The following is a 24557-nucleotide window of genomic DNA, read 5'->3' as shown; positions in this document are numbered from 1 at the left end:
AGATATCTCACATCTCTGACGATCATGCTACACCATTAGCTCAACCAGATATTACCTCCTCAGATGACAATGATACAGCTACTAACCCTCGCCCAATACGTACTTCAGCAAGGAAAGCAATGGGCAAGTTTGCAGAGTGGGCGGACTCTCTCTTGGCCCCCCCGTAGGATGTTGGGAACTGAACTTGAACATGCATACACTTTGTATAACACTGTACTATGTACTCTAGGTTAGGCCTTAGTATTCTTCTGTTTCTTGTAATTATCTCACGTGTGTACTATATAGTTATGGCTTCAGTAGCGTGAAGGGATTGTCACTAGTTATCGCTCTTGTTATCACCTTCGATCGAACCTACTATCGTCAGCCCCGCAACATGAAGTATCCATTATGCTTTGTTGTTAGCTATGTTCAACCTGTTACATAGCATTTTGAATCAAGAACTGTTCAAAAAGCACCTCTACATACCAAAAGAAAGAACTGGTGCAGAACACCCCAGTTATATCAATTATTGTCTGAAAAGTGAAGCATCCATTACGCTTCGTTGTTGGCTATGTTCAACCCGTTACACAGTAGTACGAATGAAGAACTGTCCGAAAAGCACCTCTGCAATCAAAACAGCCACTATGAAAAATATGGACGATATTATGAAGGGAAGCCATCACATGCTACCACCAAATCAACGCTTTTCACTGTCAGCAAAGATGAATGGGACCCAAAGGAGGACACTGGTAAGTCCATGAAGAATCGTATAGCGGTATACCAAAATGCACCTCTCGGGCTGAAACAACATCAAACAGTGAAAAATTCGAGCCTATAGCCTTAGCCATTATCGAGGTATGCTTGCATCAGTCAGTCAGTTACTTACTCAGTCAGTCAGTCAGTCAGTCGAAAATTGCATTAAATATAATTATTTTTTAAATTCCATAGCAACTTGTTGAAAGCATTTCGGGTTGATCTGATAGCTTGTTTGGGCTTAGTTTTACCTAACCAATACATGCCTCATCGTCATCAGGGAAAATTGAGGCTATAGCTAGTTTTTGGGTGATGTTATTTTGTGAGGCACGCCTACTCCTTTGTGGTTCCTACTATTAAGCATACTCAATGTAAAAATTTTACAATGGGTTATAATTTGAAGACTGCTGGCTTTAAAGTAGTTTTCTTACGTGCAGTCATGAATTTAGAAAAAAAAACTATACCTTTTGTTTCACTACTTCCTAGACACTTCTGCTTAGCTGTCCTTCTTATACCAGTTGATGGCCATGTCATATTCCAGCTATCATCTTGACCTAACTGGCATCCACGAAACCCTGAGAACACAAATACTGTATCTGTATAGTCTATGCATAGTTTATCACTAAGCATATTCTGTTCACACATGCATGACTAAAATCTAGGAAGAAAACAATTACATAATTATGAGTAAGAAATGAATAATTCCTACACAGATGAACAGCCAAGAGATACTGCTACATAAACAATCGTTCATTTTGTTACTTTTCATTGTTCCATGTAATGAACTAGGGGCATAGCTACTGTGCTCTAGCAACTATGGTCTAGTCCCTAACATTAAAACATTGTTGGAAGTATAGCTTATCTCCACAAATAGCTGGATAATTTGATCCCAAACATCACTAAAATCTACTGTGCTGTCACCCCACTCAGTTACTACAGCAATTGAAACCATATTTGGAGAAGATTTAATTGGTTACTTATTATCTTGGAAAGCGTTTTGTTGCTGTCACTTTCATTTATAGCTAGTTTGTTGTCTGAACTAATTAGCTGGTATACAGTTTATCACAAATAATAATAATAACCACCCACCCTCACTACCTGATTGCTTTTAAGGTGACGGGAGACAAGGAATCTATTACATTGGCCTTATTGTACTCTGAACAAACATGTAACATCAAGTTGAGTATAGCTTCTACCAAACAGCTTACCATTAATTCTCTCTACACAAACTGATTGATCATTTTGTGGTGTACTAAACACATCAGGACACAGATCCTGTGGAACAATGAAGACAAGTGTCAGGAGCTAAGATATTCACCTGATATGAAAGTAATTACAACCTGGAACTAGACCTGATGATATATACATATTGAGGATTTGATTGTTTGAATGAAAAACAGTGACTTATTATTCAAATGTTTTTAATAAATAAAACATACAATCAGTATAATATGTAACAGGACGGATGGCTGGATTAATGGTGCAAGTATTGTAAACAAAAGAGTAAATTAGTGCGAAGTGAAGTTGAACACTATTTCCATCCTGCACAATATAAGAACTATTAATACTACAGCCACCCATCCTTAATCCGACAACCATAGCAACTGTAACCACTGATCACACTTAGCAATCACTGCCCAACCATTATGGTCCCAAAGTGACATTTACTTTACAAATGGTTACCTAGCAACCGTAGCTAAGCAACCATATTGTTGCTATGCTGTGAGGCATCTATTACTATGATAACACTAGTTGTCAAATCAGATATGTACTTCTAATCAATCACACTACTTTATTTTAGTCAATCAGACAGTATTTATCTACTACTGCTCATTACAGACACTAATATAAGTTGAGTGTAAACAATAACAAAGTTTAATCACTGTAAACAACCTCACACCTGATGCATGTATAACTTCTAGCTTCTGCCTTCAGACATCAGGGTTTACAATAAGTGTAACGAAGTACAAGTTTCATCTCTGCAAACAACTTGACATGTGCACATGGTATGCATCATGTACTGTATAGTGCTGCATGACCTACTGTAATAATAGACGTTGGATGCTTGCCAACAGGATTTGAATGTTTTAACTTTACATTTGAATTTAAATGAACCTTCAAATTTTGGTATGTTTATGCACTTACATATAATTATTTGCAACAGACTGAACTATTTTTGGATGTAGCTTTAGTCATAGTCACTTCTGCATGTAGACTATCAGCTCTTGGGTATTAAGTGTACCATATTAAGCAAATCACTCTGCACTTGGGATGAGCCTATTTTACTTTTTTCCCGCCTATTTTTCATTCCAACAATTCTTTTTTTTCTTACCTATTTTGCTCAACATTTTGCTCAACATTTTGCTCAAATTTCTCTACTTTGCTGAGCATCAATAAATATTAATTGCAGTATCTCAAGCTTACAAGCATGTGTGACTGCTCTATTAGAATATTTGTACATAGTGACTGCTCTGCTCAATCTTCAGTTGCATTTCCTATGAGCCTAATACTATGCATGACTGTTCTATTAGGATATCTCGATCTTTTTCATACAAAGTGTGCTAAGTTGCCATTCCTTGGTGCCCACTTCCAATTTTCCACTTACTTTTCTAGCATTTTGCTGTTTACCTTTACCTATGTATTTTTCCATAATATTTGCTGGCAAAATCGGTGCATCCCTACTCTGCACTGCCTACATATGTGACAACTATAGTTTCCAATTTAAGACCATATAGAATCAAGCTTATCATTAGAATGTTTGCAATAGTACAGTAGTTTAATATTACCTATTGACAATCCTATGTACATGTATTTAAAATACACATGTGTACATAGTTCATAACCATCTTAACTAAAATAATATCACCTTGGATACATTCATTACATTGCAGACTACTGCGCTGTCCCAGTAAACCCATTGAAAATGTATGGTTTAGTATGTGTAATTTCAGCTTAATTGAATACTGTAGCTAACATCACATGTGCAGGACTATCACACATTGAATTAACTTTTAATTTCACATTAATTTACAAGCTCTAAGATGAGTCTATACCTGTACACATTGAGTTAGATTACAGTCCAAGCCTACATCAGGAAATCCATCACTGTCTGAGTCTAATCCACATACATTACCATCACCAACATAAGTGGGACTATTACACTATAAATATAACATTAAGCAGGTGTAAACTGGTGAAGTAGTAACTTACTATACAACTTTCAGGAGATCTACACAAACATGGTGGAGTACTAGGTCCAGTACATACTGTTCTTATATCATCATCATCAGTAACATTACATGAACAACTTGCTGTAGAAATAACTTGATAATGATGTTTACAATAAACATGTTCACTTACAGTTTGGTTGGAATGCTAATACTTCAATACTACTTCCACTTTTTAACAAGATTCCATCAGAAAAAATAATGTTTCCAAAAACATTCCTTAAATTTTCAACTACAGCTAAAGGAACAGATCTTGTTTTCAAAGTAAACAATAAACTAATGCTTAACAGCTCCACTCCTGATGAGGTAAAGTTCCATGTTCTATTAACAAATTCAGGGACCTCTGTTACAATTGAACTGACTTGATGTACTACCTGTATGTCACAAAAAATGTATAGTTACAACTTTGAAACCACACAAATTCTTAAGAAAACTCAATGACACAATGAAACTGTTGCACCACATTTAAACTCCCACACACTGTGGGCTTATTAGATTAGGTTGGCCAAAGTTTCACTTTGTTGAAGGCATACCTAACAATCATACTTGTTGTTTAAAAAGTTGAAATAAATGATGCACATGGATCAAGTATGATTGTATAAATTGACCATTTACAGTATGTTCAAGTACATGTACTGTACATCACAATCAACTCCACTAACATCATCGATGATATCATCAGGATTCACGGTAACATTATTACTGGTTATTGTAAAGTACACTATTACAACTGGGAAGGAGTTCCTGTACATGGTACAGTCACTAAGATCAATTGATGACCAACTTCCATTATTGTAACACTGTCTTTTGATGTTAACACCAAAACGAAATCTAGGATGCAGTCTTGAACAAGGTTGAGTGACTGTTGAATTGAGTCTACTTGTCTCCCAGAATACACCACCAGAAAAATCCTTTTCACATCCTATAAAAAGCCAATAAGTTTTACACACATACGTGCTAAACAAACAATAAGTACTGTATATGACTTGAAGGAATGTTGAGTGTTGTTACTAATTCCTTAGCATGCTAAGAGCATAACTTTTCAAAGAGGGTGCGCAGTTCATTAAACTACAACCAACATAATATACGTCCATATTCCTAAGGATTTGAGGCACTTATTGCTGTGAGGGGGGCTGATCAAGGCACGGTATCTCTGAAGACTTTGGAGTTATGCCCTAAGCCATTTCAGTATTTTGTGACGCTTCAAATTTCATCAGCACAAACATGTTATCTGCAGTTAGATCATTTCAAGGAACATGTAGTTTCGGTAAACTTATATGCACTCTTTTGTGGTGCTTTGACTACTCCATTAGAGTATTACAACTACCACTAACCCCTTTAGCATTCCCTGCTGACCCACAACCAAATTGTTCACGCATGTATGTATAATATATCCAGTGGATGCACTCATATTGGCTTAGGTGATTGATTTCCAGGCACAAGCCATTAGTCTGCTGCACATTGGAAGTGTTACATGGTGGCTGTAATACGGGGCATTCAGGCTTTCCTGATATAAATGCCCTCTCAACCCTCACGCATACATATCAGGCAAAGCCCTCATGACCATGTTACAACTATTAATAATAATAATAATAATAATAATAATAATATACCAATTGACATGCTTATTACCTGGCAAAACAATTACAGTGATATTTTGCTGAAGCACAGGATTATCCATGGCATCACGACATGTATAAATACCACTGTCATTTATTTCAGCATTTGTAATGATAAAGTTCTGATCTGAAGTTGATGGAGTAAGCATTGCTACACTGTTTGTTTCTATAACACTTCCATTATGAGTCCACCACAAAACGGTTTCCCTAATGGATGGAGTACATGATAAGGTAACTGTGTCTCCTTCCAGTAGAGTGACTGATTCAAATGAACTTATGACATTTATATTGGAATGTTTAACATCTAAGAATATAGACAAACATGAAATATAATGAAACCAGTTCTAATAACTTACTTGTGCAGTGATAATCATTCACTGTTTGATCAGTACAATCAGAACAATCATAACTTGTGTTACTTCTCAGAGCAGTTGACTGGTTCCCAACAATTTCCCAAACATTATTATTACACTGTAGGTTGTAACGAATTTCATGTACGTTATTAGGATCATCTGATCTGATGTACAATATAGACACTGACATGGAACTGTAATGATCCCTAGTATCAGATCTGGACAAACAGTTGTAATATGTACTGTTGATTTGCCCATCACTAGTAACTTCTGTAGACATCACCATAGTAGTAATTGTGGTATGAAATTGCCCAATGGTGCATTGTTGAACACTGATGTTGAAAAGCAATGGTAGAAACACCCATGATAATGTTAACACCTTCATCTCCACTAATAAATAATATACACACATACTCAAGACTACTAGTATGTATTATATGCATCAGATATATAGAGTATACAAATATTGGTACAGTACACCTTACAGATAACAACAGATTTTTTTTCATTCAGAAACTTAACATAACAGAGCTCTACCTCAGCTTGCATTATTCTTTCCTTTATTTTTATAAATCATAGCAGTATATAATAGTAGGTGAATTATGAAATATTAAAGTGTTATGTTGACACTACTGGCCAGAGTTGCTTTGGTAAGAAAAAAGTAAAAGGAGAGTGAGTAATCTGATACATGAATGTACAGTAGTTAACAATGAACTCTATTTGCAGTGAATAATATACGTACATTATGCGTGCACACACACACACATACAGTTGTACACATAGTAGCCATATATATTTGCCTGTGCCAAAAAACAGCCCAGCTGTAAAAAAAGGCGAGGCCAAGAATGCACAAGTACATGTTTATGGAGTAACTACAACCAAAAGACATGATATCAAAATCTGGCCAAGAAAGCATTTACAGTATAGACACTTTTATGCTTTCATTTTCTATATGCTTCACAGTATCACATCCAGCTAGCTGTACATGTGTGCTTGCAATATAAACAATACTACTGAGATGATAAAAGATGATTACACTGCATTGTTACCAAAATTAATTTAACTAAAAGTTTACAATTGGTTTCTACTTGGCCATCTTTTTATTTTACAGTGCAAAAAGATGGCCAAGTAGAAACCAATTGTAAACTTTTAGTTAAATTAATTTTGGTAACAATGCAGTGTAATCATCTTATATCATCTCAGTAGTATTGTTTATATTACAAGCACACATGTACAGCTAGTTGGATGTGATAATGTGAAGCATATAGAAAATGAATGCGTAATAAAAGTGCCTATACTGTAAATGCTTTCTTGGCCAGATTTTGATATCATGTCTTTTGGTTGTAGTCACTCCATGAACATGTACTGTGCATTCTTGGCCGCACCTTTTTTACAGCGGGGCTGTTTTTGACACAGGATATCACTACTTTGTGTTGAATGAAGAGCATACAGTTACTGAAGATTGGCTATTATATTACATAGGAGACACTGCATACATGCATAATAACAGCTTCAGTATCAGATTAGCTAGCTAAATCAGTAACAAAAGCTTCAAGTTCAGTGTTTAGAAGCACTACTAAAAGTGACTTGCTAAGAGAAAACTCGTTCAAACCGTTCAAATTTCCTTCAAGGACTCACGTGATATTTTGCATGATGTTTCACGTGAAAATAAGAACCGGGGAGAGTGACAAAATCGAGGCTACCATCTTAATGGTTCTTCCTGAAGCGGTGGATTGGTGATATAACTAGTCTGTGTGCGTAACAAGTGGAGGCGAATCGGCTGCGAGTTGTTGCTGAATGGCAAGACTAGCTGAATGTATGCCTCAGAATCGACATGAAGGCGCTGAATGCATCACACTATTATTCTCCCAGTGAATTGCCGAGTAAGTTCGTGTATAAGTCATTGTAAACGGATATATAACTACCGTCGTAATTTTAGACAGGAACCCCCCATGCCATAGTAGCTTCCTGGGATTATATGTATATGCTTTTGTAGGCCAGGTCCTTGCAGCTGGCTTGTTCTAGCAGCTGTGTGGGTCAGACCGCGAACAAGTTGAGCTGAACCCTAGTGAGAAAACAGCTAAAAATGAAAGATTTTTGATGCATATGGTTGGTGATGACAACGAAGTTGTCAAGAGCAGACAAATGCTTCCATCAACAGTTTAGGAAAGGCTATAAGGCTATATACTTTTATGGCTTCCTCTAATGTATAGTGAAATCTTTGGCTATAAATAATGTGTCAGGCATTTGAATGATTAGCAAGTAAGTCAATACTACAAAACTAATAAGCTAATATTTTGAGGGCTCAGCTCAATGCGTACATACAGTATACCATAATTACTATGCATCAATAGATTGATGTGATGATAATATGCGCAGATCTGAGACAACCATGGACCCTACTATATAGTAACTCGGCAGATATATAGAGTTATGTATACTCTGATATAATTGTTGAGTGTTGTAGTTTGCCAATGGTCAAAGCTAAATTAACCATTTTAGATAGTTTTTATGATGTTGAAGGTGTCAGGCAAACTCCAGTTAGGGGCAGGCAATAAAAGATTATATTTCAAAACAGGAGAGGAACATGCTTAGGCCCGCAAAGTACAGGCTTAGTCTACTTACCACAGTAGATGCACCATATTATATATAATGCACATATCAACGCATTGCCCTACTAACCCCCCCTTCGGGAATATATAGGGCTATAGTGGGCACAACCGAATATTAAATGCCCCATGGTAGGACAAACCTATTGTGTTAAATCCCCACCATTGGCTCCAGTTGCAACGTGGGGGATTTGACAGCGTAGAAAAAATACTTGGGTGCTTAATGAATGATTGTCAAATGTCCCATAGTGAAGCAGCAGTTTCATGTCAATTCGCCTTGTAAAGCCCCACTTACAGGCTTTACATCCAAGGGGGGTGGTAGGATAACACATTGGTAGGTGCATAATGAGTTTGCATCATAAACCTTGTGTTGAAATTTAGTCTGTCTTGCTTTTTTCAGCTAATGTGCTTATCCTCAAACAATCAGGACTGGAAAAACTACAAATTATCTTCTACTTTTATCTATGAACTATCCAATCACTGCTAGTTTATTAAAATTTCCTTTGCTGTTGTAACTTGTTTACCATTATGCTACAACCATTAGTCCCTCCTAGTTTATATGTCTCCTAGCAACAAAAATTGTTATGTCAACAATGTAGGTGAGAACCACAAAAGAAGTCAAGTAATATACTCATCAATTGCTGCAGTGTGCTGAATACATCTTGGGAATGACTATGTCGGATGCTCACTTTAACAATAATCATAATAGTGGAAGTAAGTGTTTGTTGACATGTTAGTCTGACTATAATTACATGTTTTTAGTTAGCTGTGCCTTACCATACTGTATCCCTTTCTGTATACGCAGGGTGGATACTGATGTTGTGGCTGTTGGCGGGTGAGTTTATGGTCAATGGACAAATCACACAAATGGTGAAGAAAAAATAATATGTGGTACCAAGACCCCACTACTATATTATGAACTCTCGGTGGTACTTCATAGCCAAACACTAGTGTATCTGGCTTCTTGTGCTATTGTAGTAATTTTTTTTTTTAAATTTTATGGGATTATCATAATGTAAATGTTTACTATTACAATATATCATGCTATCATTAAAGAGTTTCTATAATTGTGGGTGGTTGCATGAGGGTCTAAGAAGTGCTGTGACTGAAAGGTGATACGCTGATGCTGCATGGCTTTTTAAGTCAACACAAGTTTCACAGGCACTGAAGGGCTGGGGCAGAATTAGAGACGTGCACAGGTAATGTAGCAGTAAATTACTTCAACTGTATCACTACAGCGGGTATGAAACAGCTGGCTATAGCTATGTACGGCCCTGCATGGGCCGGAGTCATGTTGACGAGTCAGTGGAGGCATACCGTGGCAAAATTAAAACAAATCAGTGACTGCTCACAATTAAACCAAGAGTTGACAGCACAGTGTCTATCAAATCAGCCAGCTCGCTATGGCTAATGTGCCCACTTCCACACTGTTTGGATTTGACGGGCGCCTCACACCTCGACGTCATGGCGGCAAGTTTGAATCTTCAAAGAGCACAAAAGTGATCTCATAAACTAACAAACAACTTTTAGCGAAATTAAATGTACAGATACATTGTGTAAAAAACCCCTGAGAGCCACAGCCCTTTTACAATACGACTTCATGGTTGAAAGAAAATCGCTTCAATGGGATGCGATGACGAAGAAAATGAAAAAAAGAACGATGCATATTTGAATAAATAATTTAATTAACGCATGGTAAATGGATGGGCAATGACTCCAACAATTCGCCTGCCTTTTCATGTGGTAGTTACTCATTATACAAAGGTTACATGCTCCTGGTTTCGAGGTGGAATCTTTTAGTAAGCCTGAGATTTCGTCATGCGGATTTTAAAAGATTGTGTAATCGATCCCTCATGTAAATGACCCACAGTAGTGGTCGCGTATTTATATTAATTTTGTGGGCACGCGCTTTGTGCTTCTTGGCCTCGCAACTCACTACTGTGAGTCTTGATTATTTATTTTTATTATACATGTATATTGATAATATGTGACCGGATTTGCGAAAAGGTACCTTTTTCACACACAAAATTTGACCCATTTTTTGGACTTCAAAGCTTCATAACTTTTTGATCATTGCATGTAATTGCTTGAAATTTTCAATGAATGTAGCCACACTATCTGGCTACATTTTGATACTACGAGCAAGTTAATTGGTATAAGGAGTCAAGTGTTACATTATTTTGTTTGCTGGTATGTCAAATGTGTGGAAAAGGTACCTTTTCGCAAATCCGGTCACATATATACATACGTGTGTGTACAAATACATATGTGGCACTGGGCCACATACGTATTGCCTAGTAAGCGTGAAAACTAATAGTTTTTTATTCATAAAAATCGATCGCGTAATTTTGACACAGGTTGGGTTTTGTGTCATATCTCGATGGCCTTTAATTGGATTCCTTTCAAACCACAAAAAGGCACTCCTACGATAATTACTCCATCTACATAGCAATTTTCAGCTCATTGCTTCAAGCGGTTTACCCTGTGGGCGTGACAGACCTTCAACCTAATTTTACGCAAATAATCAGTCATAACTCTGTGAATGTTCATCGGATTCCTACCAAACTTGGTACTGAGATTCGCCTTAATGAGCCCTTTAAGTGTGCCTAATTTCAGCCCGATTGGAGCATGCATTCGTGTTTTATGGCGGATTTTGCAAAGTGTGCAAAAAGAAGTAGAAGAAAAAAACGAAGAAAAAAAACCCAAATTTTGGCTGCTCGTATCTCGGAAATGGCTGGAGTGATTTTCGGAATGTGGACTCCCCTACCTAGCCGGCACTTCTGTAGCAACTTTGGTTTCAATCAGATAAGGAATCACGGGGCTACAAAGGTGTGAAAATTGCATTTACTTTCTTCCTGTAAATATACTCACGGTGTGGCGCGCCGGCTTATTGGGCCGCATGACACACTACCGTGTGTCTTGATAAATTATCATGTTTTTTTTTGTTGTTTTTAAAAAAATTTTTTTTTTAAAAAGATTATATAGAACATACAAATAAACAGTTAAACAATTAAATCAAAAACTGAGTCTCTGATTGCACCAAGGCCACAGGAGCACTTTTGATGTAATGACCTTGTGAAGATCAAGCTCCTCTAATGTACTGGATTGCTGACCGCAGCAAACAAAATGACAATCTACATCTAATCCATCCTAGTACTGTGGCATAAGGGTCATTCTATTTGTCAGACAATAAACTCGCCAATCGCTTGTAAAATACGCTGGCTTCATGGCCCATTCCCCCGGAAGCAGAGAACACTAGAGGGGTAAAAGAACTGTGTTCCACTTCATGGATTCGCAACACATAAGCTCTCTTCTTTGTTATTTCGTGTTTCCTGTAACATGACTGAAGGGTGGTTCCACTGTTGGATGGTGCAAGTGGATTAAAAACTCTGACGTCCGTATAACATTTTTCATAACGACCACCCCAAAATCCATTCATGGCAATGTCCAAGCGTGCGCCATCCTGAGTGTTGGCTGTCTTCTGTTGAAACCTTTCATCACTTAGAGGCTGCAGATGAGGCTCAACCTCCACATCATGGCACACTTCAGATAATAATTCAGCTGTGATATCCCTCACTTTGTTGTGGCGTATTGAAGGGAATCCACCCTTTGGACAAGATAGGGCATGATCAACAGAAAAGTTGGTACCACACACACAGTGGGAAGGTGTACGAGAGGTAGGCACCGGCCTATTATGCCCGAAATTTTACCTATTATGCTTTTGAGCATTGCTCAAAAATTAAGCCTATTATGCTCAAAATTATGCTTTCAAAATCAAAATTATGCTCTAGAACTGACTGTTTTATTGTTTTATTAGAGTGTATCGGCCTTTCCTGACTGCTCTATTAGAGTAAGTGACTGTTCTATTAGAGTATCTTGATCTTATTTCTGCAAAGTGTGAATAACCAACAAAGAAACGGTTTAATAAGTTGTATTACGTGTTTTTGATTATAAAATGCACCAATAATATTATTGGCAGTGAATATTTGCTTTCTTTCAGGCGCATGTATTGCGCATTTAATTAATTTTTCAAACATCGTCCCTATTATGCTGGCATTATGCTTGATGCTTTTGGCCACCTATTATGCTTTAAATTATGCCGGCATAATCGGCCGGTGCCTAACGAGAGGGCATCCAGGTGTACAAGAGGGCATCCAGCCATACCTCAAAGCAAGGGCATCTTGAAAGGCAGTCTTGTGTAGGGAGAAACCATTTTCCTGCACAGATAGGGCAGTAAGCCAGCTAGAAGCACCCTTTTCTTGTGCTAAAGTAACAGCCCTCTGAAGAGTGGGAGTAAGCTTAGAGAACAGTTCCTTAGAAAGAGTGGATAAATTGATAGTCTTGGATTGTTTAATTTCAAGTTTACGGAAGTACAGACTACAACAAGTATCAGCAGTATAGCCAAAATTCTGTGATAAAATGAGTGATCGTAAGGGTGCTGTGACATACATTGAAGCAGAAAACTCAATAGATGATAAAGAATCAGGTGCAACAATGCCTAGACCACCAAATCTAGTTGGAAGGGCAAAGAGTGAACGTTGAAGAGCACCAGGAGGGTCAAGGGCAGTCAAGGCTGGAATAAACTTTGTCAATAAGGCTTTCTCGAGCGACTGGAAACTAGAAGATGTATCAGGGACTGTACGTGTTACATACAGCCAACAGCTAAATAGTCTATGAGTAAAACATGTATAAGCAGCATGAGGTTGGGAGATAGCGATGGAGGAGAGTGTATTAACTTCGGAAACCCACTGGCTAATCTTATCAAAAGTAAATCTTTTCACATACTCAGAGGTGCCAACTGGAGCACCAAGGTGAGGTCTGCCATCAGATGTAACATTTACAGCTGAGTCATGACACAGTTCCTTACCAATAGAGCAAAACTGAGTCTTAGTAACAAGCCATGTCTTCTTTGCATTAGGGAAGTAACCAAAGCTAGGGCCCAGTGAGGAAACTTGGTCCCACCACATGCGAAGAGCAAAAATTTTACCACAGGCAGCAGCATCATCGCATACCACACCTGAGTGACAGGTGCAATGAGTTTCTGAATTAAAGGTACAGTGGCTAGAGCATAAAATGGCATTGCAAGCGGGTCACCTTGAGTTGTCCCTTCCTCAGAGTAGAGAACATCACCATCAACAAAGAGGCAAGCAGGGTGTCGGTAAGTATTTATTAGAATGGTGGAAAATGATGGACAGAGACGCTGGATGTTGTACAAAGCCACGGCTCTGTTAAGAGAGTTGAAAGCATTAGTAGCGTCAATTAGTAGCATGCCCTCAGTATCATCATCATTAAAAGCTTCCCTCATAGCATGAACAGCAGCTTCCCCTCCTGATGGTTGTCCTGCACACAGTTGCAAAGAGCCAGCAGCAAACTGAACATCTTCACCAATCACACACAAAACAGCTTTAGCAATAATACGTCTAACTGTTTCACCAATGCCAATAGGTCAGACACCTGGTCTCTTGTCTAAAGCTATCAACCAACAAGCCAACAGGGGGAAAATCATCACAGGATCAACAAACATGGTACACAAATGACGGGCTAATAAAGCAATGGAAGAATAAAGTTCATCCGAAGCAGAGAGGAAGGAGGAACACAGTCTTCGCCAACCGTGAGCATCAATTCCAGAAGGTCCAGCAGCACCTGAAGTTCGTAGAGCAGCAGCTTTTATAGCTGGACCATCCAATGCATCAAAGATAACAGAATGTACAGGATTTGTAGTAACACTGTCAGGTAGTAAAGCTTCATAATGTAATGGGGCAGCAGCAGGATGTTTTGACTGATGTTTTTGGTGGTGATATATCGTTGGTAGGAAATTGTGATGTCGTCCAGCTCTATCAAGAAGAATTCAGTACCCACAATTGGAACTACACATAATTAAAGGATATATAAGTAACTCACAAGATACATAGAGCTTCAGATGTTTTAAAGCTCCAGCAGACATTTCGCTGTGACTATGGTGATGTTTCTTTCCCAGCTTTTGGTAAGAAAACGTTATACAATGTATAAGTGCAGCCAGGCATTAAAAATAAACAGCAGTCAAAACTTTGACAAGAAACACTCAAGCAGCGTGTACCTAGTCTGGGTGTGAAGGTCTAGTCTGCATTAACACTAGCACTTGTGCTGCTGGAATGTAGTTAACAGCTGTGCACAGCTTCTATGAATATAGCATTATTAGATTCATGATCAGCACATCCTGTAACAAATCGTGACCTCACTTATGAATAAAACTAGAAGCTGTTGCCAAGAATAGTAATTTAATGCAGAGAAACCCTATAAATTTTGCATTCTGAAATGGTACTGAATCCATTCTTGCAGTTTTGCACAAGTGCTATATAGTACAGACATTGCAGAAGCCGTGCAGCATAGGAGGTCGCTGGAAATTAAATGTGAACTTAGACACCTTATCAAAGTAGTTGCATCATTACTGCAAAGATAATGCAAATGTCAGTAATAACTCTGTATTAATTGATAAGAAGTGGTTACTGAGCCAAAAGGCTTTTATTTTCATGTCTAGCAGTTGCCCTAATCATTCGACTTTAGGGGATGCACCTAGTCTCTGCATTCGACTTTAGAGGCCACAAAAAGGAGAGGGTTGGGCTCAAGTTCAGTATTGGTTTCTTATTCACCTTTAGGTTACGTTCTTACTATATACTGAGACTACTACTTGAGTAACACATAAGAGAGAAAAGTAGGGGAGGTGGGTAGCTAGCAGTGGTAGCACAGTGGTTAGCACACTTGCCTAAAGCTCCAGCAGTCTAGAGTTTAAGCTCCGACTGAGTTTTGTGGGTTTTTTTTTTCTCGTTTATATAGTAAACCTTTTTTGTCTAAGTTATACTGTCAGTTTAATAGCCAGTATGGCTTATTGAACCAACTTTTGGTTCAGCATCCACTGTCTAATTGATACAGTACTAGTCTTTAACAGACCAGACCCACACTCCACGAGGGTCTGGCTATGCAACACTAATGTGACACCCCTTTGTACCATATCACTTAAATATGTATTATACTCTTTTATACAGTAGCTAGCAAAATTGGACAGGACTACCATTGTGTCATTACGATAGAGTATAAAAACTTGATACCATGTAGCTAACAGTCCAGATCAGTGATTAACAATTGACCACCAGAGTGGTCTTACACTCTTTGTCTTGCAGGTAATCATATTCACAGTTAAGGTAGAACCCTGGAATCCTCAACAATGCCCACATCATCTTGAATATCATTAAGAATCCTGAGAAACTCCCATTATAGCTGATGAATAACATCATGAGCAAATGCTGCTATCTGATTGGTGCTGCATGTAGAGGCAGCTGCACAAGTCTTGTATAGTCGAACCTCTCTAATCCAACACTGTGTAATCCAGAATCCTCTCTAATCCAACTAAAATGTCATTTACCAACACCTTTGTGTAGAAAACAACCTCTGTAATCTGAAACCTCTGTACTGTGTAATCCGACACAAAATTTGATTCTCTAGACCTGCAAATACATTGTTTTCGACCTTTGTAATCCAACAGAGAATAAAAGTAGCATTAAAAACAATCACAGAAAATAATTTTAAGCAACCAAAGCAGTTAATTGGTTAACAGTAATAGTAAAAAAGTTGTAATACTTGCAAATTCTAAAATTAATTCATGTTAAAAACTTTGTGTGATCTGTTTTACCTGTAATTTACTACAAAATTCAACAATGTCGGATTCACTGCCCAGGGAAAAATCATGTGCAAAACTTGCAAGTCTTTAAGCAAGATTTTTGCACCGAAAATGTCCCTTTTCTTGCAAGATTCTTGCAAGCAAAGCAACTTGCAATATTCTTGCAAGTCTTGTACGATTCTTGCAAGTGCAAGATTCTTGCACAGAAATGTCCCTTTTCTTGCAAGTTTCTTGCAAGCCACTTGCAGTCTTGCAAGAATCTTGCAACTCATTTCTCCCTGGGTGTACAGAGGTGACTTGATAATCCAACAATTAACTTCCTTAATCCAGCAAAATTTATGGCTTCCAATGAGCATTTGGATTAGAGAGGTTTGACCGTATGCTAAAGCCCCTCGCCTTACTGATTATGCCTCTTGCTTGTTCACGTGATATATAGTCAGACTGGCTCACTAACATTATATGGTGAACTTCTCTATACGGTCTTGCAATGGCGGATCCAGGATGGGGCATTTGGGCCCCCCCCCCCCCCCTCTCCTCTGTGGAAGAGCCATACTTCTTGTGATAGAAATACTATACACCTTGTCAGACCAAAATCAATTTATAATATAACACATGAAAACTATATATATTACCTCCATTTACTGCAAACTCACCTAAAGTAATATAATACCTATGCAAACTGTCACTCAGCAACCTTTGTACGTACTAAGCACCTCTAAAAATAATTATCATATTGTATTAGTATATGTGACCCAGTCTGAGAAAACCAGTCTTATCGCCCATGTCAGCAGATTCGATTTTTCACCCAGGACACAAAGCTACATGAATAAACTATAATTCCACAATCAAAATCAACTAGACTTGAGTGGTCTGGTTTTGCTGGCTGCTTTTCCCAAGCCCAGTGGCGATCCGTACGTGTGGTGTGGGGCCTTAATGGAGCTCTGGTCAGCCTGGGGATGACTGTATGTGGCTGTACAGCTCTGTGGTGTTGAATAAGTACCTCTGCTGTGAATTTCCTTTCATTTTAGCCAGTTTTGAGACCTCAGTGGCCCAAAATGTGGCCTAATTCATCCCTTGGCCTTCACTTTCAATTTTTGAACATCATCTTTCCCGCCTTCCACGGCCCCGCCTCCCACCCAATTTGCAGCTCATCTGCTACAGTCAACTTCAGTTTAAAAATTATCTAAAATGGCGGGAAACTTAGTTGTTGGCTACTTGCACAGTGGATGCTCTGGAAGGTAAGGAATTGGTATAAAACGTGTGAAAATTCGGTACACATAGCTTCAACCATTGGCAAGCTACAACACACTAAATACTTAAAACCGGCATTTCTCGATACTTTTGAATAGGCGATAAGCCCGGTTTTCTCAGACTGGGTCACATATATTAGTATTAGTGTTGCAGGTGAAGAAGGCTCAGGGAGCCTGTGAAGCCTGATCTGTACAAAAATGAATTAACAAATTTGCAATTATATAGCAAAAACTTCTAAGCAAGTATAAAACAAAATTATCAACTAATTAATAATCGTACAATATTACCAGCTACTATCGAGAAAAATTTTAAAATCATTAAGTGTGGGTGCATTAACTACATGATTGGGTAGACTGTGTATTGCTGGTGTTAAGACTTTCGTAGCCTTTTAAGACTTCGATTCACAACCATCTGCAAAGGCATTAATGACAAAAATCAACCTAATAAGGTGTGATAATTGGTACTTAAAAATTAAGTGAATTTGCTCTCCCCAACCATCTGCAATTTAACCTGTTTGTGTCCCTCCCCTTGCCAATTCCTGGATCCGCCCCTGGTCTTGCATCACATAGCGTTAACTAAACAGAGGCCTGTATAGAAGGGGCGTTAAGCTTTGCTTCAAAAAACAAAAGAAGAGGCCTAGATAAGGGCGTTTACCCGGCAATAAGCCGTGACAGTTGCACACCCTTGTAGCATGTATACGTAGCTAGCAAGAGATATATAACTCACGGTAAACGATTTCACTTCATGATCACTGGCAAGAAACGTTCACACCCAAGTCTTGTCCTTTCTTCGATCCAATGGCAATTTGTCACTTTACCTGATCGCGCACGATCGAGTCACATGCAACGGGGAATTTTACGCACGCCCTACAAACCCGTGACAATGGAGTCACACAGTTTCTGCTAACGAGTTTTTTTTGTTATTATTCAGTTAGACTATGTATTTATTTTTTACATATAAGCAAATAGCTACAAGTGAACTTAAATGCGAGCCTCAGCGACCTACACGGCAATCGGTGCCTCAGCAACAGGACAGCGCAAACTGGACCTGACACCGCAAATGCACATGATTGCAGCTCTCAACAAGGAGAAGCTTAATTTACATCTCAACCATCCCATCATGCCGATCACTACGTATACTCCATCAGAAAGACTGTGTTTAGCACTCAAAAGGTTGACCAATCTTATAAAACTGAGTGGCAGCATCACCCATTCCACCAGAAGTGGTGAACATTAAAGGAGACATTCTCTACTTCATGAACCCGTTGTTGGTATTCGCATCTCTTTTCCTTATCATGACGTCGGTATGCAGAATGTAGGGGTTGATTTTGAAGGTGCACTAGGGTTAAAAATTCTGACATCAATGTATGACCTCTCAAATCGTCCTCCCCAAAAACCATTAGCTGCAATGTCAAGCCTTGCATTACCATCACAGTTAGCTGTTTTGTATTGCAGGGTCTCACCAGAAAAAGGCTGAAGGTGGGTTCAATGACAACATTGTGACAGACCTCAGAAAGTAAGTTGGCAGTTAGATCACACACTTCATTATGTCTCAAAGAAGGAAACCCACCCTTTGGACAAGACAGAGCATGTTCTATGATAAAAGAGTGACCACAGGCACATGAAGTAGGGCAGGCAGATGGTAGCTAATGATAACGAAGCACAATTGCATCACAAAAAGCGGTTTTATGAAGCACAAAATTATGCGACTTCAATGGAAGACAAGAAAGCCAATTGGATGCACCCTTCTCCTTAGCCAACTTCACTGAGGTACACATGTTAGAAGGAAGTTCACCAAACAAAAGATTGGCTAATAATATTGAAGTTGTTCTTGCAGGCTCCTTGAGTGAAACTTAGACGGCAACTGAAACTGTGCATCAATACAGTCACCTAATTGATGTACTTGAGAGATAATCAAGCCAATGAGACCAGCAATTACTTCTACAGAGCAGCCACTGCTGTGATGCAACAATCGAAGGATCAAAAACACCAAGGTCTCCTAGCCGCACAGGTAAGGAAAACAACTTTCTCTCAACAACACCAGGGACAGTTCAACCCAATAGAGTAGGAAAAAAGTTCATTTACCTTGAATAAATGTCTCTTACTGCATATTTATGGCTACTGCTAGCTATAGTTAGTACGTAGCTACGTATGTACACTTTACTTATTTTTTTAAAAATCAGTTCTCAAATTTAATATAGCACATACTCTTTGCCAAAACTACTTTGTATATAGTACAGTGACTAACTCTTGTAAGTAACAAGCATGGTAAAGTTTGTAATTTTCTTGTCATATTCTGCATACAGGCTTTTATTGACCTACCTAGTGGAACAGCAATTACAATGATGAGCACTCTATTAATTATATGGCACATCATTATTGAGAGTGCATTTTTGGTTCCAGAGGTGGCTAATTAATGATGTTTCACTGTGTAACAAGTACAGCAACACACGTATAGAATATGAAGTACACTACACATTGAAGTGCACTAGATGTTTCTGTAGAAGTTATATGCATGTATTATGTCCAAAATATCTAAAAATTGTTTTCTTTTGTGTGATTATCTTTAGCTGACATAGGACTGGATTACAAATCAGTATTATCATCACACAGAGTTCCCAATGATGTACTCCTTGATTTCAAAGCTATATTTGCATCTTCTAGAAAACCAATAAAAATTATAACAATCAAATACCTTAATACTGTATGCATAACAGTCCATGTACTTAAAAATGTATGGCAGAAAGTTGAGTAAACCAGTAGTAGCTTACTTAGGTAGACTAGGCTCTTAAAGGTCATCACCACCTTAAGAGACCTCAGTTTTCTTTGATACAGCAGGTTACAGTGCACTAGATACATTTCACTTATTTTCTGTATGGCACATTCTGGTACAAACTAATCGATAATGGTACGGATAGCCAGATGACTTGAGTGAAGTGTGGACCAAGATATGGGAGATGACATTGACCCCTTCTATGAGTCACGATATACATGTTTGGAGCTTATCAAATATTACCATGTAAAGAGGTGGTATTTGTGAAAGGTGACCATGAAGTGATCTAATTAATTAGATTATTAAGTATGCCTTGGCTATTGTCAGAACTTAATTACAATGTGGTCTGTGTACAGAGGTGATCTCTGTAAAAAGATTGGTCATTAAGACATGACCACTAAGTGAGGATTTTACTCTAGGATACACAATGATTTGACCATTAATTTTCCATTTCTATTTCCACCGTTTACAATTCCCTAATACAGAATTGAGATACTGATAACCCTCATGCATGTCTAGTGGATTGAAAGAAGAATTTACTAAACGTGTGCTCAGAACAAAACAAAAAATATTTAAATTTAAACAAATGAAATAGAATAGAGTCTCCTCTTGGAAATGTACTGTAGTAGCTCCATTAGCCTTAATTACAGCTACCATGCAACAATTATCACACCCCAGTATAAAACTAGATTTGTTCATGTAAACTGGACAGGTGTTTCTTTCTTACACAACAATACAACACTTCACAGCAACATGGTATAAGGAAAAGTCCCAATATGGCTTTTCCAATAAACACGCAGACATACCACAATGCCATGTACATATCATGAAATGAACATTTGCATGCATGGTCATCGATCACCCAAACAATGATTGCAAGCAAGGTGATTCACTGCCTGACATTGTGGCAAAAACAGTACACATTAGTAGAGCCCTCAAAATTTAATCGCATTTGCTACTCAGACTGAAGAAGCGATGAGGTGACTTGCACTTGTACCATTACAACCCTACTATACCTGAACACAAAATCACAAGTTGCTACACATGTAGCATTATTTGCTATTCAGCTGTTTTGACTCATGCCAAATTCATGTGGACACAAGTTGTTGTGTAGCATTAGTTATTACTCCCAGCTGCTTGTTTCTTTGTTCAGTCCTAAGGTTCTTTAATCAAAGAACAAGTGTGTCCTAGGTTGGTGCTGCAGATGCAAGTTTTCATATTCAACAGTAACTGTAAAGGATGCTTGATATTTTGCATTGGGTGACTGTTCAATTAGAGTCTTTGACTGACTGTTCTATTAGATTATCACTCATTCGTTTGTATGAAATTTTTGAAAGTGGGGAGGGGGAGGCTGCCACTTGCTAAAGTATTATGAGTTCTGTTGCCAATGAGGTCATACAGTATAATAATAATTTTGTATATCTGCAAATGGCTATTGATACCAACCCTGGAGTTAGGTTTACAGGCACACAAAATGGTTAGATATTAAGCTCAACTGCATGACTGTTATTTTATTGACTATGGTCTATTTCATCCTTGGTGCTTTGTGAAATAGAATAAATATACTGTACATGCAAATGATCCATAAAGTAATTAGCTAAGTATATAGCTCAAAAAGGACATCCCCTTATATTTATCATTAAGTACACAACCACTTGGTGGTGTTAGCTGAGTCAAATCATGCCCTAACATTATCTCAAACATTGTTGAGAAGATTCTATGGCATGGCACAGAGCAGAGTTTAACTAGTCTTCATTGGTCTGACATTACGTCAGATCAAAGTCAAAGTTGATCTGACATGATCTGACATTTTATGGCAATGCTTGTGTAAAGCAGTAGCTAGGGGGATCTGGGACATGTATATACTTGGTTCACAATCTATAGCAATTATGCATAGTCATATACTGCAGAACATTTAAAAGCCCTTTAGAAATGTGTGAACATCTGTTAGAATGGTGCAGATAGCACTTTATTGAAAGGCGCAGGTTCAAGTCAGTCAACTCCTTTTCCCGTTTTTTGGACCTTTCAGGTACAACATTTTGGATGTTCTTCGATGGTACATATGTACTGCTTCAATCACTTCTGATGTGTTTATTATTGTTACTGCACAACAAGCTAGGATTGGTGGTGTACTATTGTGGGTTTAGGTGCAGGTAAACACTTGTATATGTGACCGAATTTTGGAAAATCACACATATGGGTACACGTGAAATAATTAGAACTTTCAAGTTTAGTGAGTTACTATTAAGAGGAGGGTACAGTTTTAAAATATTTCAAGAATTTTCTTGTATTTTAAGGCATTGAGAACGGCTTACAATCATTAACAAGTAGATTTACACAGTAAATTGTGTTATTTGATCATTAAATATTCTCTATGTCCAATATGCCCATATGAAAGATTTTCCAAAATTGGGTCACATATAATCTATGCCAGCATTAAAAACATCTGAACTGTAATTAGTGATCTGATACAGTTAGCTAGCTTATGCAGTATTCACATGTCTGATTGCACTACCCATATATCCAGTGGTTATGTATGCCCATTAACCTTAAGCACAAAATGGTTGAATGATTTCTATTTCATGCTTGTTAAATATCCTTCTACATACTGTAATCAGGTTGACAAAATCAATAAATTTGTAGTGATGATTGTGAAAGGAATGGTACAAATTTGTATTTGTCAACCTGATTACAGAAGGTGTTCACAACATGCATGTGATATCTAACATGTATGAAGAAACCACCTATGAGCAAGGCCTACTAGTGTAAAAGCTTGTTTCTATACCTTTTACTCCCACACCGACTGATTATAAGAAAATTTGTTTGATTATATGAGTGGTAATAGATGTACAGTACGTACCGCTCAAACACAATTAACAACATCTCGCGAGAGTGCGAACAATTGAAAAACCTGCTAATTAAAGGGCATGGCACCTGTTTTGCTCGTGAATATAATGCAAAATGAGTGCTATGCCCTTCAATTAGTGAGTTTTTAATTATACTCGCAAGCAAAATGGGTGCCATGTATGTAATTTAAGGGTGTTAGTTTACGTCCTGTCAAAGCAATAGTACACAATCAATCTTTCTTCATTGAATTAGCCTTTGTGTGTAGTGAAGAAAGAGGATATACATACGACACCTGGCAATCGATTCCCTACTCATGGTGAACAGGATGGTACAAGCTTCACCTCCATATGTCACTAACTTCTAAGTTACAATTGTTTTTGTAAATGCCTGTATTTACTTTCCTTATTCTTGCTATACAAATTGATTTTTCTGTTGTTACTAGTTTCTAGGGCTGTAATTCCAAAACTTATTGATATATGAGTCTGAAACTTTGCCAGAGCGGCCAAGTAGATTATAATTATCCATAATTTGAAAAATATGCAATTATGTAAGGTTTTCACAGATCCGGTCACATATTTACTCAGGCTCCTAGACTGATAATGATTAATAGGCCCTAAGAAAAGTAATACAAAATCTGGCACTTATGTTCCACTCTGTCCCAAATAGGCAAAATGTGACACTAAGCCACCTAACTACAATGTATTATAGGACATTTATGTACAGCATATTAATTGAATGAGTCATACCTGAAAGTCCTGCTTCTGTTTGTTTAGTATTAGCAATTGGCCTGGCCTATATATATAAATGATGAAAGGTAAGATATGAATTTGATTTCAACTCACAGATGCAGAGGTAGGATGAGAATCTCGTGTAAATTTCTCTATGCATTTCTGTATTCCAATCATCTTTAGAAACTGGAAAATCATGTGTATTGATAGCATAAATGCATTGAAACATATAAAGAACAGACAACAAAGTAGCTAAATTTTAACCATTACTGCATATAAGCTAAACACATAGTTTAGTACTTATAACATCAGACACATAACATGTAATAGCTATATCATGGCTGCAAGGGATCTTGCTGATATATACACCTGAAGCACGATGGCCATAGACCCAAGGGCTAAGGGTTTATGTATCAGCAAAACCTGACGCAGTCATGGTATATCTGATATATATCACTCTAGGAACACTCACCTGATAGGGGAAAGAACTAAAGAGCACTCATCCTGTTTATTTTATACATCAGTATCTGATGATCGATAGTAGTTTTAACAGTGTGAGCTGATAGGCCTCAGAACGATTATTATTCATATGTTATTGTGCTTTACACATGCCAGAAAAGTTATAATTGTTTGATCTAGTTATTTTACATTATTCTACTAACTTCGCTATTGGGACAGAAAGTTAATACGTACATTACATTAAGTAGTTAGGACTATAAGTTACTCATCTATTTAAATCTAGTTGTTATTTTATGCTGTTCCATG

At 37.8% G+C, this 24557-nt stretch overlaps 2 protein-coding genes across 2 annotated transcripts in view; both read right to left on the bottom strand.

Annotated features, from left to right (window-relative positions):
* The window catches only part of LOC136254561 (adhesion G protein-coupled receptor L3-like), a 45163-nt gene extending 26859 nt beyond the window's left edge, over positions 1-18304 (bottom strand). Inside the window, exons 1-9 of the mRNA XM_066047299.1 lie at positions 18172-18304; positions 5935-6321; positions 5592-5882; positions 4622-4881; positions 4093-4333; positions 3943-4043; positions 3786-3893; positions 1941-2007; positions 1197-1307 (exon numbers count right to left, since the gene is read on the bottom strand). Coding sequence (XP_065903371.1) covers positions 1197-1307; positions 1941-2007; positions 3786-3893; positions 3943-4043; positions 4093-4333; positions 4622-4881; positions 5592-5882; positions 5935-6316 — 1561 coding nt within the window. The 5' untranslated portion in view covers positions 6317-6321; positions 18172-18304. The remainder of the gene's footprint in view (positions 1-1196; positions 1308-1940; positions 2008-3785; positions 3894-3942; positions 4044-4092; positions 4334-4621; positions 4882-5591; positions 5883-5934; positions 6322-18171) is intronic.
* Positions 18305-19852: 1548 nt separating this feature from the next.
* The window catches only part of LOC136254565 (adhesion G protein-coupled receptor L3-like), a 44297-nt gene continuing 39592 nt past the window's right edge, over positions 19853-24557 (bottom strand). The window contains exons 20-22 of the mRNA XM_066047309.1: positions 23907-23978; positions 23811-23856; positions 19853-20104 (exon numbers count right to left, since the gene is read on the bottom strand). Coding sequence (XP_065903381.1) covers positions 20031-20104; positions 23811-23856; positions 23907-23978 — 192 coding nt within the window. The 3' untranslated portion in view covers positions 19853-20030. The remainder of the gene's footprint in view (positions 20105-23810; positions 23857-23906; positions 23979-24557) is intronic.

Source organism: Dysidea avara, chromosome 4 (assembly GCF_963678975.1).
Source record: "Dysidea avara chromosome 4, odDysAvar1.4, whole genome shotgun sequence".
NCBI lineage: Eukaryota > Metazoa > Porifera > Demospongiae > Dictyoceratida > Dysideidae > Dysidea > Dysidea avara.
The sequence above is the reverse complement of the archived record's forward strand: the minus strand, read 5'-3'. Positions and strand labels throughout refer to the sequence as shown.